Source organism: Pelophylax lessonae (assembly GCF_965119305.1).
Source record: "Pelophylax lessonae genome assembly, chromosome: 4".
Classification (NCBI taxonomy): Eukaryota; Metazoa; Chordata; class Amphibia; order Anura; family Ranidae; genus Pelophylax; species Pelophylax lessonae.
Window position 1 is genome coordinate 118362795 of NC_138771.1, and position 23276 is coordinate 118386070.

The 23276-nt window shown below is 38.2% G+C and overlaps 1 protein-coding gene across 2 annotated transcripts in view; it reads left to right on the forward strand.

The window, feature by feature from the left end:
• LOC309554254 (dual oxidase 1-like) overlaps positions 1-22760 on the forward strand; it is an 89258-nt gene extending 66498 nt beyond the window's left edge. Inside the window, exons 19-34 of one of the 2 annotated variants that reach the window (XM_082255893.1) lie at positions 1507-1723; positions 2646-2739; positions 5025-5203; positions 7473-7557; positions 8375-8443; positions 8537-8721; positions 9983-10213; positions 10327-10426; positions 11887-11936; positions 14300-14427; positions 15425-15578; positions 16698-16927; positions 17171-17329; positions 18231-18386; positions 20717-20845; positions 22542-22760. In XM_082255893.1, coding sequence (XP_082112019.1) covers positions 1507-1723; positions 2646-2739; positions 5025-5203; positions 7473-7557; positions 8375-8443; positions 8537-8721; positions 9983-10213; positions 10327-10426; positions 11887-11936; positions 14300-14427; positions 15425-15578; positions 16698-16927; positions 17171-17329; positions 18231-18386; positions 20717-20845; positions 22542-22664 — 2289 coding nt within the window. In that variant the 3' untranslated portion in view covers positions 22665-22760. The remainder of the gene's footprint in view (positions 1-1506; positions 1724-2645; positions 2740-5024; positions 5204-7472; positions 7558-8374; positions 8444-8536; positions 8722-9982; positions 10214-10326; positions 10427-11886; positions 11937-14299; positions 14428-15424; positions 15579-16697; positions 16928-17170; positions 17330-18230; positions 18387-20716; positions 20846-22541) is intronic. The other variant, XM_082255894.1, reaches the window with a different exon arrangement.
• The last annotated feature ends 516 nt before the right edge of the window (positions 22761-23276 follow it).

Here is a 23276-nt window from a genome sequence, read left to right on the forward strand (position 1 = left end):
CCCCCCCAAAAAAAAAAAAAAAAAAAAATAATCACCCCTGCTGGCACTAATCCTCTACCCCTAAAATTTCCCCTCCAAGTACACATCCTCTCCCCCCACTCCAAATCCCCTTCTCCCAGAACAAATTACCACCCCCAATCTCCCCCTCCTAGCACTAATCCCCACCAATAATCCTTATAAGCACAAATCCCCCCCCCCATTTCCCCTCCTAAAAATTCCCCTTTCTAGCACAATTGCCCTCCCTCTCTACCATTTCACCTCTTCTAACACAAACCACCTGATCCCCTAGTAAAAATTATCTTCCCCCATTCCCCTTCCCAACACAGATTCCCATAAATCGCCACTTCTAGCACACCTTCCAAATCTCCCCTCCTAGAACAATTCATACCCCTTGCCTCCCCCAAATTCCCCCTTCCAACACAAATCCCCCCCCCCAAACTCCTCGCAGCACTCTCCTGCCTCAAATGATACCACATTGCCCAAGGCAGCCCCCCCCCCCCCGCACACTCCTTGTCCCAGCCCTGTCTACGACTATAGGGTAAGGGTAGGCTTCAGTGTAAGTACTATCTTGAAACAGGGTGGGAATGTAGTTTCAGGTGGTTCTTTATTTGGTTTACAGATTAAAGGAAGAGCATATTGATGCAGCAATCAATATGTACAGAAGGCAGTGCAGCTGTGCTGGTGCCAGCATGAAGTTAACGCTGGGGCAGGGCCTTGCAGAGAAGTACTGATTTGGGAAGCAGCAAATTATTCATGGTTGAATGTCACATCCCTCACCATTGTAACAATGGTGATTCAGGATAACTGATGATTAAGTACATTTTTATTTTACCAAATATTTTCATGAAGATCTGTTTGTGAATAATCATGCCATTCAATAGTCCTGGCAATTGTGAGTCATGCATGGCACTTTTCTCTAAAGATTGTTAAAATCAACATAAATATTTTTAGGAAAATTAAATAGTTGCATCGCAATTGAGCTGGGTATGTTTCACTCATTTGTTTATCACAATTGGTAAGCATTGGGGCATTTTTAAAATTGCACTACACATAGCATATGATCCCTCAACAACAAAGAGGGTTTAAATACCTTGTAAAACAACAACTAATCAACAGTGCTCTTGCTCTCAGAGCAGAGCCAAGTTCAGGGGGTTGAGTGTCGGACCGCTGGAAAACCAGACTGCTGCTTTGTATGTGAGAGCAGTGGTCTTTCTCTATTACATTCTGACAACAGATATTTCAGTTCTTGCTGTAGAACTTACTGTGACACAAAAGACCAACATACTGTAGTTATTACTGTATATGCAGCCTGAATGCATTATAGTTAAAATAGCAAGGGTTAAGTTAGACATGTATCTACATATAGAAGTACATTTATTGATATTGTTATGAGACATTGACTTTTAATTGACCTTAATATATGCTTATATTTTGTTTCAATGGGAAAACATTTTAGCATTGAAATTAAAACACTTGAATTAAAACTATTATACTGTAATCCTATAGGTCCTGGATATAAATAAGGCAGATGCAGGAATAATACACAAAAAGGAGATTACAGAAGCTCTGCGATGTGAGCTGTCAAGAGAAGAATTTGCAGAATCTCTAGGGCTTAAAGCAAATGCTCATTTTGTGGAGTCAATGTTTTGTGCTGCTGACAAAGACTGCAATGGATATCTATCATTTAAAGAATTTTGTTATATATTGGCTACTTTATTAACAGGTAACTTACCTTACGTCCTTTCTATCCCTTTCTCCCTCCATCCTTTCCTTACAAATTATATTTTGACATGATTTATTTGCCTAAACTTATTTTATAATTTTATATGGAGCAAGTGAGGGTTATAACCTCTGTCAGTTTTGTTTTTCCCACCATCTGTGTCCTATTGCAAAGATTTACCTTCACTTCCTGTCCCATAGCCAAACAGGAAGTGAGAGGAAATCTCAACAAATTAGAAGAATTCCTTGGGGACCCCCAGATCATCAGAACTAGTGTCCCCATTGGAATATTTCTCCTCTTTTACTTTTTTGGGGACAACCCAAAATTTGGGATTCTCTTTAACTTTCACTTTCAGTGATAATGGTAAACAAAACAAACAGAGAGGATGATTCTCTTTAATGGGGACACAGACAGCAATACAAATTGACAGATGTTCCAATCTCTCTCCACTCAATTAAAAAACAAAAAAAGTTTTGCCTTTAGTTATACTTTAATTACTTATTTAATTAGGCTTTATGCTTTGTTTACTATGGGGTTGATTTACTAAAGGCAAATCACTGTGCACTAAAAGTGCATTGCAAATGCACTTGGAAGTGCAGTCGCTGTAGATCTGAATTGAGGGGAGGATCTGCTGATTTCTGTCATCCAATCATGTGCAAGCAAACCTGCTGTGTTTTATTTTCCTGGCATGACCCCTCAGATCTACGGTGACTGCACTTCCAATTGCAGTGCACAGTGGATTTGCCTTTAGTAAGTAAACCCCTATGTTTCCTAGAGACATTATTTAAAAAACATGAATAATAATTTGTTTTAATGAGAGATTTTTTTAAACATTTTCCTAAAAACTAAAATTATGGTGCAATCTACATTGATATGTTCTGGAAATATTGTATCTTTTTAATGCATTTTTATATTATTAATTTAGGTCCTGTTGAAAGCAAATTAAAGTTCATATTCTCAATGCACGACATTAATGGGAATGGGTTGCTTACAAAGCAAGAGCTTGTTGAGATGCTTAGGTATGTACTTATATAATATTTTACCTGACCATGAAGGACAATTTTATCAATAGCACAAAATAAAGAAATTTGTTAAAAACAAGAACATTTTTTATTACAATAAAATGTACATATAAAATGTAAATTTACATATAAAATTGCCCTTAGGCATACACCATAATTCTTAAAAGCAATAGGCAAAATGTCATATATGATTGATGATACAGTTAGTACAAATCAGTCACAAAGAGGGCCACCCACTTCAGGTTCCACTCTTGAAGGGACTGCATACCCCATTTGGAGGCTCAGACAACCTTGTTCGAATATTGGTTCCCAGGGTCCTCCCACAGGCCAGTTGGCACTTGTTCAGGTGCCCCATGGATGGGTTAAGGGTGTCCGTATGGCCCATAAGTATATAGTTTCGATCTTTACTTTGTTATTCCACAATTTTTTCAATACTGAGTTATGAAAATTTAAGACCCCGTTCACACTGGGGTGACCTGTCAGGCGACCTGGTCGCCTGACAGGTCGCCGTAGGTCGCCTGCCATAGAGAAGCTGTGGACCCGTTCTAATAGGAGCGACACAAGTCGCTCCGACTTAGAAAAAGGGTCCGGAGCTTCTTTGGGGCGACCTGGAGTGACCTGCATTGACTTCAATGTTATGAAGTCCGCGCCGGCCGCTCCGAGGTCGCGGTGGGAGCTGCACGCCGCGACCTGTGAGGTCGCCCCGGCAAGTCGGATAGCCCCAGTGTGAACGGGGTCTAAGAGATTTTTCAACTTTGTTACAAAGTAAAACAAGAACAATTAGATACTATATTTTATGAGAAGGAACTGCTGTATGCTAGCAGTTTTGATGGATAATTTCTTCCTTTGCACTGAGCCAGTATATAATATACTCCTGGTGTTTTGTTTTTCTGTTATTTTAATCTGTGTTATTTATTCTATGTTGTATTTTAGTTGTATGGATTTTTTTATTTGTAGCGTAGTTTTAATTTGATTTTGTTGTGTTTTTGTATCTCATTCTTTTTATTGTTGTGATCTTGTGTTGTCTTGTTAAGTGCAACAATTTCTCTTTGGGAATAATAAAGTATTCTGTATTCTGACTAATCTGTAACGGCCAATGGTGATTCAGTTGCAGATTTCTACAAAACTGTAAGGGCTTGTTTACACTCGTGTTGCCCTCTAATGAACGGTCCGCAGGGGATTGCTCTTCAGAGGGCATTTTGAAAGGCAGTGAGGAGTCTTTAGTGATTGTTTTAACCACTGAAAATCTGCCTTGTTGGATTTGCAAACTGTTTTGCGAATCTTGCAGGCAGTTTGAATTTCATAGAAAATGCCGCAAATCCTGTTGAAGTCTATATGGGTTTGAATTCAGTTTTGGCCAGTTGTAGGACTAATAGACAAAGCAGGTTCGATTTACTAAAACTGGAGAGTGCAAAATCTGGTGCAGCTCTGAACAGAAAACAATTAGCGTTCAGTTTTTTTTTTGTCAAAGCTTAATTGAACAAACTGAAGTTAGGAGGTAATTGGTTCACTCCAGTTTAATAAATAAAGCCCAAGATTGCCAAGCAAAATGCATAAGTGATCAGTACATGTTCAAATGCCAAACAAAAAAAAAGTATCTCTCATTACACATAATCGTTAACTCTTCCTAACAGCTCCAACACTCATAGACAATAAGGCTGATGTGAACCCACTCTTTTATAGAAAGGGGGCTTGTATATTTATTCCTTTACATGTTTGGCCCTTGTGACTCATTTGGCCAGAGGGCAAGGGCTATACCATGCATTTTAGGTTGGTCCTAATTTCTGGTGGTAAACCTACAAACATTTTGGTCAAAGTTTGCAGTTAGTGAATGTCGTAAATCCCAGGGATTCACCGCAATTCCAAAGTAGTGGTGAATCTGTATCTCATCCCTATTCCTAACAAAGAATAGAGAGTATTCTTCATTCTTGTAGTTTTATGGTATGAAAAAAAAAATCTGGCTTTAGATGTACTTAAAAGATTAAAACAGTGTTACCATGTCAAAATACAGACGCATTTTTGTTTATATAAGACTTGTTCACACCTTTACACAGCAAGACTCAGAAGTCTCACAATTCTGCCAATTCGTATCTTGGCAGGTGATTGCATCCTACCAGATGCAGTCATTGTTTGGGTATGAAAACAGCTGCAAGTCTGAATATAAGCAAGCCTGAATATTAGTAGAGGAATGATGATGTTCTCTTACTCAGCTAGTAGTATATGGCTAGCTCTAAACAGTGAGTGTAATGTTAATGTTTACAATACGTTGGTATGTTTTATAGGTCCTTCAGTCAATTATCAAGCTTTCTTTCCAAAGACCAAACAGAAAAAGCTATTGAAAGTATGTTCAGCGAGGGTGGACTTCCCTGCAAATCAGAGATCACATGGGAGGATTTCTATGCTGTTTTTAGGCAACACTCAAATATATTGGATTCTGTCACAATCCAAACACAAGGTATGGGTTTGTGAAACTCTAGCTGTAGAATGTATATTCCCTACTAATGATGTGTTATTAGGGTTAAAACAACAATAGTACTAAAACACACTCCTTTGTGCACCAGGCCACTCACATTTCTTATGCAGGAGATGACAATAAACTTCAGCACCCATCCAATCTATCCACAAGTGTCCTGTAACAAAATGGAGGTTGAACACTACTAACTTCAAATTCTGGGCAACTTTATCAGTATGAATGACCACTTATATCCCTCCAGGTCCTCTCTCTGATGTGTTTTTACATAAAACACAGGATTTATATAGTGCACAACAGTTTGTGCTGCATTTTACAACATGAGGACAGACAGTACAGTTACAATACATTTCAATACAATAGGAATTAGAGGGGCCTGCTCATTAGAACCTACAATCTGGAAGAGGGGAGGTCAAGTGATACAAAAGGTAATAGCTGTAGGGGATGATCTAATAGTGAAAATAAATGTATAGTTGTTAGGTGGAGGCAGGATAGGCGTCTTTAAAGAGAAGGTTTTTTAGACGTTACCTAAAAGTAGGCAGAGTAGGAGATAGTCAGACAGATTGAGGTAGGGGGTCCCAGTAGATAGGAAGAGCTCTAGAGAAGTTTTGGAGGTGAGCATGGGAGGAGGTGATTTGGGAAGAACAAAGAAAACTAATTTGGTTGGTATTTTGAGACAAGGTTAGTGATATAGCTGGGGAAGAGTTGTGGATGGCTTTGTAAGTTGTTTTTAGTATTTTGAACTTTAATCATTGGGTGAGTAGAAGCCAGTGGAGGGATTTGCAGCAGCATTCATGATGGACTGAAGAGGGGATAGCTTATGTTAAAGTAAACCAGTAAGAAGGAAGGAACAGCAGTCAAGGAAAGATATAACCAGGAAGTTAATTAGAAGCTTTGTGGTGTCATTGGTTATGAATGAGTGTTTTGTAATTGTTACAGAGGTTGAGGCGGCAAAATTTGGACAGTGATTAGATGTGGGGCCGAAAGGAGAGTTCAGAGTCCAGGATTACACCTCGCACCCGGGCATGCAGGGACAGACTGATAGTTGTGCCATCAATCTTGACAGAAAAGTCTGGGGAAGGGGCAAACTATTATGAGATTGAGTTTGAGGAAGTGGTATGACTGACTGACTCTTTTACAAAATACCCTGTGCTCATGGAGTCTATTGTATAAGCTCTGAAACACAGTAAACCTCTTCTTTTTATTTTTAAGCCAATGTAGATAATAAAGTGCAATGCCTATACAATGCCTAGTTGTTGTATCTATCACACCAACTATGTGTGTTATATAGTAAATACTACTTCAATTATGAACAGCGCTCGGGTTCTAACCTCCTTCCTACGTGTATAAAGGGCAAGGTCAAACAATGTCAAAATTCTCAAAACTTATATGTGCAAATTCATAAAATTTTGTTATACAATGCCAGTATTATATACATAACCACAAATGGACATAAAAACTTAAGTCTATAAAAAATGCATGTGCAAAAACATGTGTCATCAAAATGATAAAACAGTGCCATGCTTATAAATTTGGCATAAAGTGCTTGTGCAGTCTCCACAATGTCAACAATTTTTCATTCCTCCTTGTGACTTCATGCGCTTGTAAAACTAGCACCCCTGATCCTCTTCACCCCTTGTCGGTGCTCGATCACCGGAACTTATTGACTTCTTATATTTAAATAAGTTGGTCAGCTGCGCATTTTAAAGCAGAACCTATCTCTCTATTACTCCTCCACTTGTCCTTGGAACCTACTTCTATACACCTGAGTGGTCTTGCAATATACCTCCAGTGCTCAGAATACCTTCCTTTAGGCCGATTTCCACTTTTAGAGACTCTGCTTCACTCCCACGTAGCAAGATAGCCATAGAATCCAACTCTGTTTGTGCTGGGGACAATAACAAGACCATCGCTAGAGACAGAGGAGCTCCAGACTCCAGACTCCAGGGTGTCACACAGTTTTAACACTCTCCTGAGAGCCTACGGCTGTGAGAAGGAGAGTCTGGGGTTTGGGCAAGAACAAATTATCTTTAGTCATTTTCAATCATGAAGAACGTTTCTTACCAAAATTGCCAGTAAGAAGACTTTGGAGAAGTCTGCTGTTTAATGAGAAAAAGTAAAATGCAAAATAATAGAAGATATCTTCTGCCTTTATCACTGACATGTTTTATTGACAGGGCTTCCCAAGTAACATATTGCACAGGTCTGTTTTTCATGCAGTAGCACTTTATTGCTAAAAATATTGTTTTTTTTCCTAAAGGTGCAATGCCCCCTCTAAGCACCAAGAGAGCAAATAACATCAGAGTGTCATTCATAGGAAAAAGAAATGAGGAGGACAGCAAAAGGTAATATAACATCAGTTATTAAGTTGCATGTAGAAGTAGGAACATAATGAAGTTCTTGTTATCAGGTTGTGCATATATATTGATTTTCTGTACATGCAATGTACAGCTCCTCTATCTCACCTGTGCAGTATAATAGCCTGCCCCTAACCTTTACCAGTCCTTTGAAAAACGTTCAGTGTCTCATATTTTATATTAATGTGGTTTCTGATTGTGGAATGATTTAAGTCTTAAGCAGAAGGCATGATACAACACAGAAAATAACTGATAAAAGGTACATTCATAACAGGAGTAAACCTGGCAAAAGCTGGGATATGACTGTAACTCTTAAAAACAGGTTCTTTTTAAAGTATACAGTAACTTAAGGCAGAACATTTTAGTTTATTTTAGATAGAGTAAAGAGAGATTAGAACACTAGTCAAGTTTGTATTGCTGTTTGTCCACACTACAGAACTTCACCCTCTCTATTTGTCCTGGTCACCATCCTGACCAGGACAGATCTGGTCACCACTAAAAGTGAAAACAAATCCATGTTTTGAGTGATCATTAGGACAGAAATAGAGGGGAAGGTTAATGGGGATACTAGTTCTGGTGATTTTCCTCAGTTTGGAGGGATTTCCTCTCATTCCCTGTTGTGGCAACCAGCGGGAAGTGTAGGGAAATCTACCCAATAGGACACAGACAGAAGCAAACCCTCCCTTGAAAAAAAAAAAGTTTTGACTTTAGTTCTACTTCACCAAAGTCTGCAGAAAACAAGAAAAAAAAAAACACTGACTTAAAATGTAAGGTAGCTAAATATTGATTTTTTTTTTCTATATAGTAAAGATGAAAGAGATATCCATATGCTGGATTCATATGGGCAGGAACTTCGAAAAAGAACTGGCAGAAAGTAAGTAGTGAGAACATACGGGGGGGTTCTTGAATGTATATGATAGCATTATTTTAATTTCTTTTTGTTTTATTTTTAATCCTTATAAACTAGAAATAATTACAACCTAAGAGAGCCAAATGTATACACCACAGCAAGAAGAGAAAAATACGAGTCAAGCAAGGTTCGCCAAAACATACAGCAGTTTAAACGTTTGATCGAAAACTACAGGCGCCATATCACATGCATTGTAATATTCTACGGAATATCAGCTGGAGTGTTTACTGAGAGAGCCTACTGTGAGTCATTACTTTAGATATATAATTATTTTCGGTTTAACTATTTTCTGAAAATCAGGGACTATTAGAAAGATAGTTATGTAGTTAAATGCTGAAAATTGTAGCAACTGTATCCAGGCTGTTATATTTCTAGTGCAGCAAATTGTGAAAAACATAGTAGAGCTGAAAAACTGGAGAATATTTAACTAACTCCAGATATGGTAGGCACATTTACCATCAAAAATCAATCACACAAGTTTTACTATGTCCCCTCAGCATGTCACCAATTCCCCTTTATGGGGGGCACTGGGACACAGCCAGTCTTCTTAGTTATTTCTTGTGACCAGCCTAAGAATTTCCCCTTTAAGGGCCTGTGTGTAGGAGTTGTTGTTTGCACAGGCAGGGTTTGCATTCCCTTAGAAGTCTAAATTAATGTAAAACATGCTAAAAGCAAGTCCAATGCAGGTCAGAATTATGTCAACTGGAGGTCAAATGTACCTGTGAAGGAATTCTGAATAACATCAGAAGTGTCCGAAACTGATGTACAGCTGATGCCATCAACATAAGCTCAAATACCATCAACACATGCCCTTAATCCAGTCACAAACTCCTCCAGTCTCATTGCATATGAACCAAGTCCCAGTTTTTTTGGCTTATCAGGGTCATGCCAACTTTATTATTTTACCGTTTTGTAAGTAAAACCAGAGGTTCAATTTTTCAAGGTGCAATAACCTGACACACATTCAATTGCTAAGTATTGTTATTATTATGTATTTAACCACTAGCACGCCAATCCTTAAAGTAGAGCAGTAGAAGATTTTATAATATTTTAGAGTCAAAGAACTGTGGAGTCTGTAGCACTAACACAATCCATTCTTGAGCTGCCAATGCTTGCATTGTGTTTCATTTGAGTTTTTGCCTCTGTGACTACTTACCAACTATTTTTATTAAATGTATCTTTGATATATGGGTTTTAATATTTTACTAATGCATACAATGTTGTGCAAAAGTTTTCTAAATGAATATGTTACATGTATTTATACTTGCTATAGTCTAGAATATTATCAAATTTTACTAATATAGATAGGGGTAATGACAGGAAGTCCCACATAGCCATAAAATATTTATTCACCCTGAAAGATGTTTTTCAGTTTTATTTATTGACTATACCTTTCTAAGAGTATAATGCACACTTCCCTATAATAACTATTCCAGTACTTGAAATATAAGTGTTTTTTTAACATCACAATAATTTCCTTTGTTATGTTTTTGAATGCCACAGACTACGGCTTTGCTTCACCATCAACTGGAATTGCACAGGCCACATATATTGGCCTTATTATTTCTCGTGGTTCAGCAGCCAGTATTTCTTTTATGTACTCTTACATTCTTCTAACAATGTGCCGGAACCTAATAACATTCCTGAGAGAGACTGTCTTGAATCGATACATCCCATTTGATGCCGCAGTAGACTTCCACCGTTTGGTTGCCATGAATGCCCTTGTACTTTCTCGTAAGTAAAAACATAAGGCGAAATGCTAATATACAATAAGAGTAGCTATATCTTAGCAATTTTTTTTATGTATAATGAACCAAATTACTTATACAAGATTTTTTTTCTTGTAGTTTTTCACACTCTTGGACATGTAGTCAATGTCTACATCTTCTCAATTACACCTATAAATATCCTTAGCTGTGTCTTTCCCATGGTCTTCAATTATGATGGGTATGTATTACAATGGGGTTTAATCAGAAAACCAAAATTTTGGCTTAATGGAGTATTGGTAATAATTTATTGCAGACAATTGCACAGAAGTGAAGGAACGGAATTTAGGACTTTGTCTGGCTGCTTGTAAAGCTGCCCAACCGGGCCTATCCTATGTTTGGTGTCAGCTGCTAACAGCAGTAGGTTGGCTGCTCTTCCTAGAGTTGGCTGGAGCACAGTCTACTCTGCTATTTCATTTGTTAAAAGTGAACAAAGGTGTGCATACTATGGTGTTGGGGTGAGATAAGAAATTTGTGTGTAATACCCCCCAAAAAAAAAATTGTTCTGTTTGTAATTATATTATACTGTATAATATGATAGAGAGTTTGATTAGTATGTTTTTATTTTTAATATTAGGCCAAGTATTTAATTTACACTGTCATTGTATGCAGTATTTAGGATGCCATAGCAACCACCAACCCTAGGTTTATTTTAGGTAAAAGCAAAGGAAACTCCACAGTTCAATTTTTTAAGCAATGGAAATTCATAACATTAGTCAAGGACATTTTCTGGAATGCTTGAGAATGTGTGTTAATTAGAGAGGCAGAGGCCACTGACATTTTTGGTAAAGGGCAGTGTATTAGTGGGGTTAATTTCCTTTTCTTTGCGAAGGGAAAATTCACTATGCTAAAGTTGGCTATACATGGATCGAAATTCAGCGAGTTCAACAGGGGCCAGCTGAATTTTGATCCATGTATGGGGACCGAGGTTGTACAGAAGTTGATCTACCGATCGACTTCTGCACAATCCACCCTGTTGGATTTTCCCTGCATGGTCAGCGCTGAATGCTATAGCCCGCAACGCTGATCAGTGTATCAGGAAGTCTCTCTGCTGTCAGAATACAACATCCCAGCGGGGAGGTTTTTTTTTTATCATTCAAACTGCAGATTGAAAGAAAAAAAATGTGTCATCTATGGGATGCTTAAATGCAGCCTAAACTCATTTTGTTAATCAACCTGATTGTCTCTTTATGATAATGAAGCGTAACTTTGACATTAACAATATGATATATTTTGTCAAGCTGTCCATTATATTCACCAACCTATAGCGAACAATAAATAGGTGTGGTTTCAATTTTAGGAAGAGTTATAGGAATAATCTGTAGAAAAAAAATCTTTACACATTACTTCTGCAAATTTAACATGACAATAATTATGATCTTTCATGTCTGAATTACAAATAATGTGACTGAACGATGATTACCATAAAATATATCTTTATGGAATGGTTATAACTGCAATACCACCTTAACATGTTGTAAAAATGGCCAGGTCTTTAGCATTACCTTGTGTGTATTTTTGTAAATGCTCTGGTGCTGGGAGGCTGGATGAAACTATATTAAAACATATAATTAAGGCATTGAAAATATTTAAGCAGTATTAATACTGCTAAAGTTTTACTTTTCTTTTTTAAATTTTCAGATCTGAATATCCAAATAAATTCTACTGGTGGTTTTTTGAGACTGTGCCAGGTAAGCTGTCACCATGCTGCACCCTAATCACATGGAAGATAATAGGTGATATTGCTATATTAGGATTATATTTACAGATGATATACCTCAGAATTCCTGACTTGGCACTGAAATAAAAATTGTTATCCTAATAAATATGCAAATAGACTCATGTCACTGATCACTTATCTACTGCATTCAACATGACTGGTAACACGTACTATAGCATAAACAAATACCTGTTAAGTAGCAGCTACTGGAATAGTAACATGTATTGTATTTTTTTTTACATTTAAATCAGCTTGCGTGCCTCCCATCCATCAGACCAGCAGATAAGATTGCATCCTTCACTAAACCACACCTAACCTTGCTGCTCCATGAATTATATACTGATGTTTTATATGTTTGAGTGTCATTCATTTCATTTGTTACATCTTACATCCAAACATTTTACAATAGGTGCTCAGCTTATTAATGTCAGTCAAAATGTCAGCCAAAGTGTTGGATAAAGTAAAGAGGAGTAATAAACTTGGCAGACTTTGCAGACTATGGAAAAGCTAGGCATAGATGGATCGAAATGTGGCCAATTCAATAGGGACGGGCCCAATTTTAATCCATCTATGGCCATTTCTGAATATTTTCATTTGATCAGTGCTTGCAGTGCTAATCAATGTAATCAATGTATTCTGACAGAGGAGGAGTCCTGCTGTCAGCATACAATAATACAATGGGGTAGATTCCCTCATCAATCTCGAATGTGTGGATGGGGGACTCTGTTTTTTGATCAACCGGCTGTCTGATAACAAAAAAAAGATCCATTCATGGCCAGCTTAAGACAAAAGGTTAGGAGGAATCTCTCCAACAGGGACACAGACAATCATAAACACTTTATCATTGTTCTCTGTCCCTCCATTGGGAGATATTCTCTGTACTTCCTCCCAATTAATGGGGGTCACAGGGACAGTAAGCAAGAAGTAAACTTGCCTATGGAGACAGGGACAGCAATAAAAAAAACCTGAAACAGCATTTAAAAATCCCTTAGAATTTACAAAATGTTAAAAAATAAAGCTTGACTTTCATTATGATCCCTCTGAGAGCAGTTACATCCCTCATAGTAGGTGCTTACTGCATTGCTTGCAGTGCCTGTATATACATTTTCCATCCTATTAAGATTATGAAAATTGGTACACAGTCATGAATTGCCTACTATACATTAAAGTGTATATACAGTTAAACCATTTTGTTTAGCTTTGGTTAGATTAGAACTAGGCAAACTCCTATTAGGGTAATTCTTTCTATCTGTGTAACATTGAAGAACTTTCCCTTTGCTTCCTGTCCCAGATTCCAAACAAAAAGTTCACAGAAATCACCCACAGCGTGGGGAATTATCTATTAGGTATAATGAGAACGTGCCTATAGGTGACAAAGTTAGAAAATATGCTTTTCCCTGTTATCAGCCAAGCATTTTTTCCTATCATCAGTAAAAGATCAGTCATCTAATCACATTAGGACACAAAATAAAGGAAATGTGCTTTATAACAGTAGTGATCTTAGCAAAGGGATGTTGCTTTCTGTGCCAAGTGTTGTGTGTGCCTAGAGGTTCCACTGATGGAAATACAGCCCTGACAATTTATATTATACAGGAATGGGTTACAATGCTGTCAACTAATGACAGAGCCAATGGAAACTATTCATCTTAAAAATCATTCCCTTTTCATATATCAGGTCATAAACAATTAATTTTATCAATGATAGTATACTTACACTCACTGTCATTTTGAATCTGTATTCTGACACAAACCTTATACAGGCAGTCCCAGGGTTACGAACAAGATAGGTTTTGTAGGTTTGTTCTTAAGTTGAATTTTTATGTAAGTCGGAACAGGTATATTTTTAAGTGTAGCTGTGGCCAAAAAAAATGTAGGCATTTTGGATAGCATAGGGAAGGGTTAACACCCCTGTAACATTTGTTTTGCTGTCTGTGCCCCTTTTCAGAAGATTTCACCTCACTTTCATTCCCTTTGACAATAGAATTTTGAAAATTTTGGATTGTTATGGAAACAAGGATTGCTGATAAAGCTTCAGTTGAGACACCTTTTTCCCATGAGAACTCTTACAGGAGTGAAATTCCCTTCCTAGGGGTAGATTTCTCCTCACTTCCTGTTGTCTCCCTCCGTTTGTGAGTAGTAGTCATTTGTAAGTCGGATGTTTGTAAACCGGGGACTGCCTGTATAAGGTTGTATATTCTGTACAATACTAGGTAAAAAGTCTAAGACATTGGTAACTTTAGAATATGTACATTTTGATAAAAACAAGATAACATGAGTATGTGAGTAGGCAGTTGGTATATATACTCTATTAATCATATTTACTTGTACATGCAGGTATGACTGGGGTTCTTATACTAGCAGTTTTGGCTCTTATGTATGTGTTTTCCACTCATTATTTTCGACGTGTCAGTTTCCGTGGGTTCTGGATAATTCATCACTTGTATGTTGTACTCTTCATTTTGGTAAGTAGTGAGAACAACTTTGAAATCACACATATATCATTAGATAGCAAAAAAACAAGTAAACTCTCCTGCGCTCAAGTGCTGTGTTCAAAGGACGGCTATATAGCTGGCATCTAGGATCTTGTTGCCCTCTCAGGACGTTGGGTATCCATATGGACCGAAAACATAAAAAACAAGAGAAGGGCGCACGACCTAGTCCAATTTAATAAGATATTTATTGGAAAATTAAAAACATGCCATACAATATACTCACAAACATAAGCTGAAAGTAAGCATAAAATAAAGGATTCCTTTTGCAATCAGGAGACCTCCAAGACAAAGAAGCTTTTTTGGTAAAGCAGGAGGACTGGGAAGCACCCATGGTGATGGGGCTGACGCGTTTCAAGGGAGAACCCTCTTCATCAGAGCCATGATTGCAAAAGGAATCCTTTCTTTTATGCTTACTTTCAGCTTATGTTTGTAAGTATAATGTATGGCATGTTTTTAATTTTCCAATAAATATCTTGTGATATTGCACTAGGTCAGTGCACCCTTCTCTTGTTTTCTATATATCATCTATGTAATCTTTTTTTAGAAAGTCTCTGTAATACTATCCTCCACTAGCAGGTTGAGCGGAAAAAAAAACTGATGGATCTCCTCATCAACACAATGTTGATGCAGGGATCTCTCCTGCTGTTCTGTATGCTCTTGCAGCCATTGACTGTGCAACAGAAGGCAGTCGTCAGACTGGCTTCTGTTAAACAGATAGCGGTACACAAGGCCCGAAATTCATCTGGTTCCAGCTGAACCAGATCATTTTTTTCCATGTATATCATGCTTTTGTTTCTTGCAGCATAAATACACTGTATATGCAAATTATTAGCTCTGTCAGTAAAATGAAGGGAGTGAATGTATTATCAGAGTTGTCAGTTATCCTGGGATAAGAAAAATCCTATGGATTTGGGTTGATTCAATGCAGCTATTATATTCTTATGTTTTGGCTATATTTTTTTTTCAGACAATCATCCATGGCAGTTTTGCACTGATCCAGTCTCCACGGTTTCACTTATATTTTATAGTCCCAGCTATTATCTTTGCAGTTGACAAAATGATTAGTTTGAGCAGGAAGAAGACAGAGATTGAAGTTCTAGAAGTGAGGAAACATCCTTCAGGTATGATATATACTTAACAGTTCAGTTGACATTGTGGCAGCTAAATGCAAAGAAATGCTAAAGATAAAAAAGTAGCCCTCTCAGGTTTACTTTCAAGATATATCTATAAATACTGCAACTGGCCTTTTCCAGTAAAAATATTCAGATCCTGGCCCAGTGATGGATTTATTGTGGTTGCATGTGGGCTTAAAATATGACCAAACCGGTGTAAACAATGAGAATATGGTTGGTCCTACAGTAGCTGACCCATACTTCTGAAGGCACACTATCATCCAGAAGCACAAAAGGACACTATAGCAAGGACATTATAGCAAGCAAGCATTGTCATATCATCCTACAATATTTATTAAAACTATAAGATTGTACTGAGACCTGATAAAGCATAAGAATATTGAACATATGAATTGAGAAGGAGAAGACTAGGAAGTGAAGGGTCAGGAAGGAAGTGGTGTTAAAAATAAAATATATGAAAAGTAAATATGAAGCTGGTTAACTAAATCATTTGAGAATCCTGACTCAAATAAATGTGTGGGTATTGTCTTTATCCAATCACGTGGCAAGAAAATGCACATGGCTGAATATTCAAAATGAACAGGATTTTTTTTTTCAGATTATTGTATAATCAAAGTAAATATTTAAACAATTTATGAGTGAAGAGTCTCAAGTCCTTTAGTAAATCAATCACACAGAGTAGCCTGCACATAAGACTGGGGCAAAGAATATATTTGCAAATCATACAGTTTTAACAGCAAGCAGAGAAGAAGTCTATACCACTCAAATCCAGTTGAAAACCTGATGTTAGTGCTAAATATTTATGACACCCAAAGAAAATGTTGTTGCATACCATTTACTCTTCATACTGCATTAGACTGACAGAGTGATATATTTAACAGGTTCTTGGTCGAACTCCAGCTACCCTCCACCTCTTTCTATTTTACTTCTGAACTTATATCCTGCAATTCTGTTTTTCTGAAATTGCCTAACAAAATGTATTAAGCTATAACTAGTGCAAAAAAAAAATATTGTAATTCATAGACTGGTAGTCACACCAAAAACAGCATTTTAGAATGTATGCACCATTTTCTGTCTGTACTTCATCCTATTTAATTCTTGTTGCAGGAGTGACATGCTTGAAGTTCCAGCGTCCTAGTGACTTTGACTATAAATCTGGTCAATGGGTTAGGATTGCATGTTTATCTCTTGGTACAGATGAGTACCATCCTTTCACATTGTCATCTGCACCCCATGAGGATACATTAAGTCTACACATTAGGGCAGTAGGGCCATGGACCACAAGCCTAAGAGAGCTCTACACATCTCATAACACAGCAGAGGGAAAGTACCCAAAGGTATGTAGAACTTTTATTTAATCTGTAATAATTTAGAATAGAAAAATACTTTTTAAATACCTATAATAGTTTACATTATGTATGATGTCATTCTGAAGTTGGCTTGCCTATATAGGACCCCTCAATAATTTAGTTCCACCTTTTTGTTCTGTTTTAATGATATCTAAATCTATTTTTAAGCTAGCAACACTTTAATATATCATATATATTGCTTCCACCTCTTTAAAACTATGAATGCATCAGCTTTTCCTGGATGGGCCATTTGGCGAAGGACATCAGGAGTGGAATATGTTTGACGTATCAGTTCTAGTTGGTGGAGGAATTGGAGTGACCCCTTTTGCATCAATTCTCAAGGATTTGGTCTTTAAATCATCAATCAATGCAAGGATCAACTGCAAGAAAGTATGTCTATAATATCTTTAACCATTTGTTAAAATGATGACTTATTAAAAAATAGAGTAAAGGCCTTTTTCAGATTTATCCATGCATGTACACCATCAGCTAATTTTTTATCACATGCGGAACTGTTTATCATCATTGTTATAGTGTCGACAATTGCTACCTTCGAACCTCTTTTATTGTATTCTTGTTAAAATTCAATAAACACATAATTAACCTAAAAAATGGACGAAAGAAAATGACAAGAAAAGTGGAGTTGCTTTCTTTTCTTTTCAAATCTACTACACCGCCCCCCCCCCCCCCCCCCCAATTTCAGTGTAGAGGAGAAAACATCACTCAGAATAGGTATGTATACAGATCTTTCCTTTCACATAGTAGATAGAATAGGCTTATGATGGGGTTGGATTAGATTTAAGTATAGTTAGTGTTTGATTGAACTTCCAACTAAACTCTATCTCTGCATTTATACCTCTCCTAAACTAGCATCCTCTGCACTGAGGTATAATTACCCTGCATTGAAATTAATGTTATGGTTCCTTACCTTGTCCTTTTATCACTAGAGTGGGCAGTTTCTATTTACCAGTGACTTCCTGGTGACGGCCAAGGTGCAAGGTGACCTTTGTGTGAGGCAGATTTACTGACTGAATGCTTCTCATTCTGCATCAGATCAGTGCCTTTGCCTCAAGAAGAACCCACCCTATGCTCTGTCTATAACCAGAAATGATCAGATTGATGGTAAACAGATTAAGACTGGTCCTAATAATATGTCAATATTTAAATTCTGTAATATCTACCTTCCCTTTCAGGGCTTAGAACTGCTTTGACTAGAGAAAGCATGAAATGTGCGAGCAATTGCATTTTGCAAAACAGTATTGATAATATTGTCTGATGTTTTCCCATTTAGGTTTATTTCATATGGGTGACACGTACACAGAAGCAGTTTGAATGGCTGATAGACATCATCCGAGAGGTGGAAGAGATTGATAAGAATGAACTACTGTCAGTTCATATATACATAACTCAACTAACTGAAAAGTTTGACTTTCGCACAGCCATGCTGGTAAATATTCTATTTTCTTTTCCTTTCTTCAAAGCCACAAAAGCTGTACTGATCCAAATACAATAAACATGACATTCTGTAACGCTTTTCACTGGTTATAATTATGAGTAAAGGATTAAAGTCATAGAGTTTACCAATATGATGCTCTTTTATAACTGAGTGGATATCACTAAATGCTGTCCACTATATACTGACCAAAAATGGTCATGGCCACTGTTTTTCAAATGGACAACTTTGTGACTTACAGTAAGAACTTGCACCTGACACTTATGTTAATGTCCCAGCATAGATGTTTGTTTCAATGATGGGGTTCACCTGGTGACACCATTCAGAAGAACCAAGGTTGAAGTAACAAACCAGCCTTATGGCTCATGACAGCCAGACTTATTCAGCATGAAAGAGCACTCTTTTCAGCTATTCAGCCCAAAAAAAAACCCTTCCTATATCCCAGGCAAGGAGTATTCCCTTTTCATTAGCAATATGTGTCTAGAGCTATTGCTGGCTAAACTGTTTAAGAACCCTAACCTAGCACTACTCTGTTACCACTATGCAGTGCAACTCAGCGAGGAGAGAGAAAGGACAGCCTGTATGACTCTCTCCTCCTTCCTGAAGCTATGTGTAATATTACTAGCAAAGGAGAAAGCTGGGTGGGCCACCCGCCCACCCGTATCCTACCGACTGGTGATGTCATCGGTTGTTAGGTACATGTCAGGCATTACCACAGCTTTCTGTTTTACTGGCAATAGTACAAAAAGCTGCAGGAAAAAGGCGAGATCTGTACAGGCTATGCTCTCTCTCTTCTTGCAGATGCGCATTGCATGGGAGTTAACACACACAGCCCACACACTGAACGGGAGTTAAGCACAGCCCACATTTTTACTAGATGGGAGATTGGGGGGGAGGGGATTTGAGAGGATTTTGCTGGGAGAGAGGATTGAAGGGGAGTGGAGTGGGGTTTTTGCTAAGAGTGGGTATTTTGGGAACAGGGGGGTTTGTGCTGGGGTGGGGGGGTTATACTAGGAAGGGGGATTGAGGGGGGTGTGTGCTATAAGGTGGGTTTTGGGAGGGGGTTGTCCAGGGGGGGTTATTTGTGCTAGGAGGGGGGATTTTAGGGGGTTTGTGCTAGAAGGGGAGATATGGGATTCAAGGAGGTTTGTGCTGGCAGGGAAGATGGAGGATGGTGTTAGGAGGGGGGGGGTTGTGTTAGGAGGGGGGGGGGGTTGAGGGGGTTTTCACCAAGAAGAGGAATTTGGGGGGGGGTTGGGCTAGTAGAGAGAGTGATTTGTGCTAGGAGGGAGATTTGAGGGGGTTTGTGTTAGGTGTGGTTATTGGGTAACAGGGGTGCTGGGAGGAGGGATGGGGGGTTGTGCCAGGGGGGTGGATATGGGGTGAAGCTTGTGCTAGGAGGAGGAATTTCAGGGGGGTCGTGTTATGAGGGGGGATTAAGTGGGGGGGTTTGTTCTAGGGGAATTGGGGTGGGGTTTGTGCTAGGAGTGGGGATTTGGGAACAGGGGGCTTTGTGCTGGGAGGGGGATGGGGGAGGTTTGAGCTAGGAGGAGGAATTGGGGTGGGGTTGTGATTTGGTGGGGGATTTGTTATAGGAGGTGGAATTTGGGGGAATTACAACCTAAGATCACTGAACTTTGCCTCACAGACTACCTTTTAGGGCTTGTTCACACCAGGTCCAGTGAGGTAACACGTGCAAAATCTCACATTTTCCTGTACCGCACAAAAATGTGCTGATTTTGCTGTCGCAAGTGGGTGCCATTATATAGTACTTCGCATCCATTGAAAAATGCAACTTGCTTGAACACGCAAAAAAAGGGCTTGCTCGGACGCATCTCCGGTGTGAACGAGCCCTAAGACTGGTGTGCCCCGGGATTGTGCACAGTTCTAAAGGGTGCCTTGATTGAAATAAAAATGTTGAAAAACACTGCTATACCTATAACTTTTCAAAATTGGATTTCATGAACCGTGTAGAATTGCAACAGCATCTAATAACATTTATTTGGAAAAAAATTAATCTAAATTAAATATTTGTGTTACATTCTATTTCTGAAGCAGTAAGATATCTGTATTGTGCAAATATTTGAAATTTAGCTGCACAACATTTATGACAGCCATTTTTTTGAAACAGTTGATTAGATATGCGTATGTCAAATTAGTAAAAGATAGATTTTATAAGCTCAGGTTGAATTTCTGTGTTTTGTAGGAAAGTGGAGCAAAATATATGACTGCTGATGTCCCCAAAAAAATGTGTGTGTCTAACTATCTATCTATATATATTAGATAACCTACATTCTGATCAATCTTAACTTTTTTTATTGTAGTATATTTGCGAAAGACACTTTCAGAAAAATCAGTGCCAGAGTTTGCTAACTGGACTGCGATCTATCACACACTTTGGAAGACCACCATTTGTGGGCTTTTTGAATTCCTTACAAGAAGTACATCCAGAGGTATGTAAAATACTATCCGAGGCAATGAAGATATTAGAGATGCTTATAATATTCTAATATAGAGTTGTGGAGCAAATATGCTATATTGCCAAAAGTATTCCTGCCTTTACATGCACATGAACTTTATTGGCATCCCAGTCTTAGTCCGTAGGGTTCAATATTGAGTTGGCCCACCCTTTGCAGCTTTAACTCTTCTGGGAAGGCTGTCCACAATTTTTAGGAGTGTGTCTATGAGAATGTTTTGAATATTCTTCAAGAAACACAGGACTCTGAGCTGTGCAGGCCAGACAAGTTCCTCCACCCCAAACTCGCTCATTAATGTAATTATGGACCTTGCTTTGTGCACTGGCCCAAATCCTTTGGTGGAGGGGGGAATATGTTGTGGGGTTATTTTTCAGGTGTTAGGCTTGGCCCCTTAGTTCCAGTGAAGGGCATTCCTAAGGTGTCAGACATTCTGGACAATTTCATACTCCCAACTTTGTGGGAACAGTTCGGGGATGGCCCCTTCCTATTCCAACATGACTGCGGTCTATAAGGACATGGATGAGCAAGTTTTGGGTGGAGGAACTTGACTGGCCTGCACAGAGTCCTGACCTCAACCCCATGGAACACCTTTGGGATGAATTAGAGTGGAGACTGTGAGCCAGGCATTCCCTTCCAACATCAGTGCCTGACCTCACAAATGTGCTTCTTAAAGAATGGTCAAACATTCCCCAAGACACACTCCTAAACCTTGCGGACAGCCTTCCCAGAAGAATTAAAGCTGTTATAGCTGCAAAGGATGGGCCAACTCAATATTGAACCCTACAAACTAAGACTGGGATGCCATAAAAGTACATGTGTGTGTAAATGCAGGTGTCCCAATATATTTGGTAATATAGTGAATATGTGAACTTTTGAAGTGGAAGTAAAGCGTGCACTGCACAGCACAGCACTTGCCACATACCATTCTTGGTATGTCAGGAATAGTCAATTTCCAGGGATATTGTAACCCCTGTATACATATGAAACAATTACATCATCAGTGACCATCCAATGTACAAAAACAAGTGTCTCTGGCACCTAAAAAACTGTGGGTAGAGAGAGTGGCAGTGGATAAATCAGTGTTAGGTTCACTAGAGGGGAGCACAGCAGGAGGTAAGTGTCCCATTATGTGCAGGTATGTTGAGTATACACGGTCATTAAAGAAGAATTCCTACATTCCCAGATCCTTTAGTGGATGTAAACCCAATCGCTAAAATCAAATATAATCTTAAACATGTTCATTTGTATTATTAATAGCAATCAAAAATGTTAATCAATATCCCTGGCTGTCATGCTGACCCTCTTGCTTGAATGCTTTGAGTAACTAACCTAAAAGAAGTGTGCAGATAAAGACTTCTGTCTCTACTCTGATTTTCCTGATCAGCATACTTTTTCCAGAAGACCAGCAAGTTAAAAAAAAAGCCAGAGATTTAAACCTGATTAACTTAAGCTAAATAAAGCTAGAGAATAAGCATGGCAGCCCATCAACTGGCATTTTCAGAAAGAAGGGGGAATTTTTATTTTAGGAAAGGTTTAATTTTACTTTTACCTTCCTGCTCCCCCAGGTACAAAACCCTTAACATCTTTTTTAACAGCTAACCCTCCCAAAACGAACCTTCTACCTGTTAACCCCTAAACTGAGATCTTACATTTTCTTTTGTTATTATTTAAGGTAAAGAAAATCGGTGTGTTCAGTTGTGGACCCCCTGGAATGACCAAGAATGTGGAAGATGCTTGCCGGAAACTTAATAAAAGAGACGAGTGCCATTTTATGCATCACTATGAGAATTTTTAGTTCACTATTGAATACTTAAATTTAAATTTCCATGCTATTCAGGTCACCTTTATTTGTTACAATTTGTTTTTTATCACCATGTAGTACACATTAGTAAAGTATTACAAACTACCACTAATTTTGATCAAAATTATATTTATGGTCTCCGTGACAAAAACATGTTGAAAATGCTTGATTGACATTTCTTTTGATATCTGCAGTAGATACATCAATAAAGAATGTATTTCTACTTTTACACATCTGATTTTCTTTTATAATTTAAATTGCTGTGTAAAACATGGCATATGTACTTTGATACTGACCTGCATATTCTTTAGGGTAACTGCAGAGAAGCAAGGATGGGCACATCCAGTGATTTATATATTCAATGTAGCTAACATAGGTTCACTGTGGTAATCCTGGACAGGAACATACTATATATCCTAAAGTACAAGGTGCAGCTTTTGAGCCTAAAAATAGCCCCCCACTGTAGATGCTCTACAGTACATAGTTACATAGTTAGTGAGGTTGAAAAAAGACATCAGTCCATCCAGTTCAACCTATGATGTGTGTGTGTGTGTTTGCTGTTAACCGTACATTGTATACCCCTGTATGTTGTGGTCTTTAAGGTGC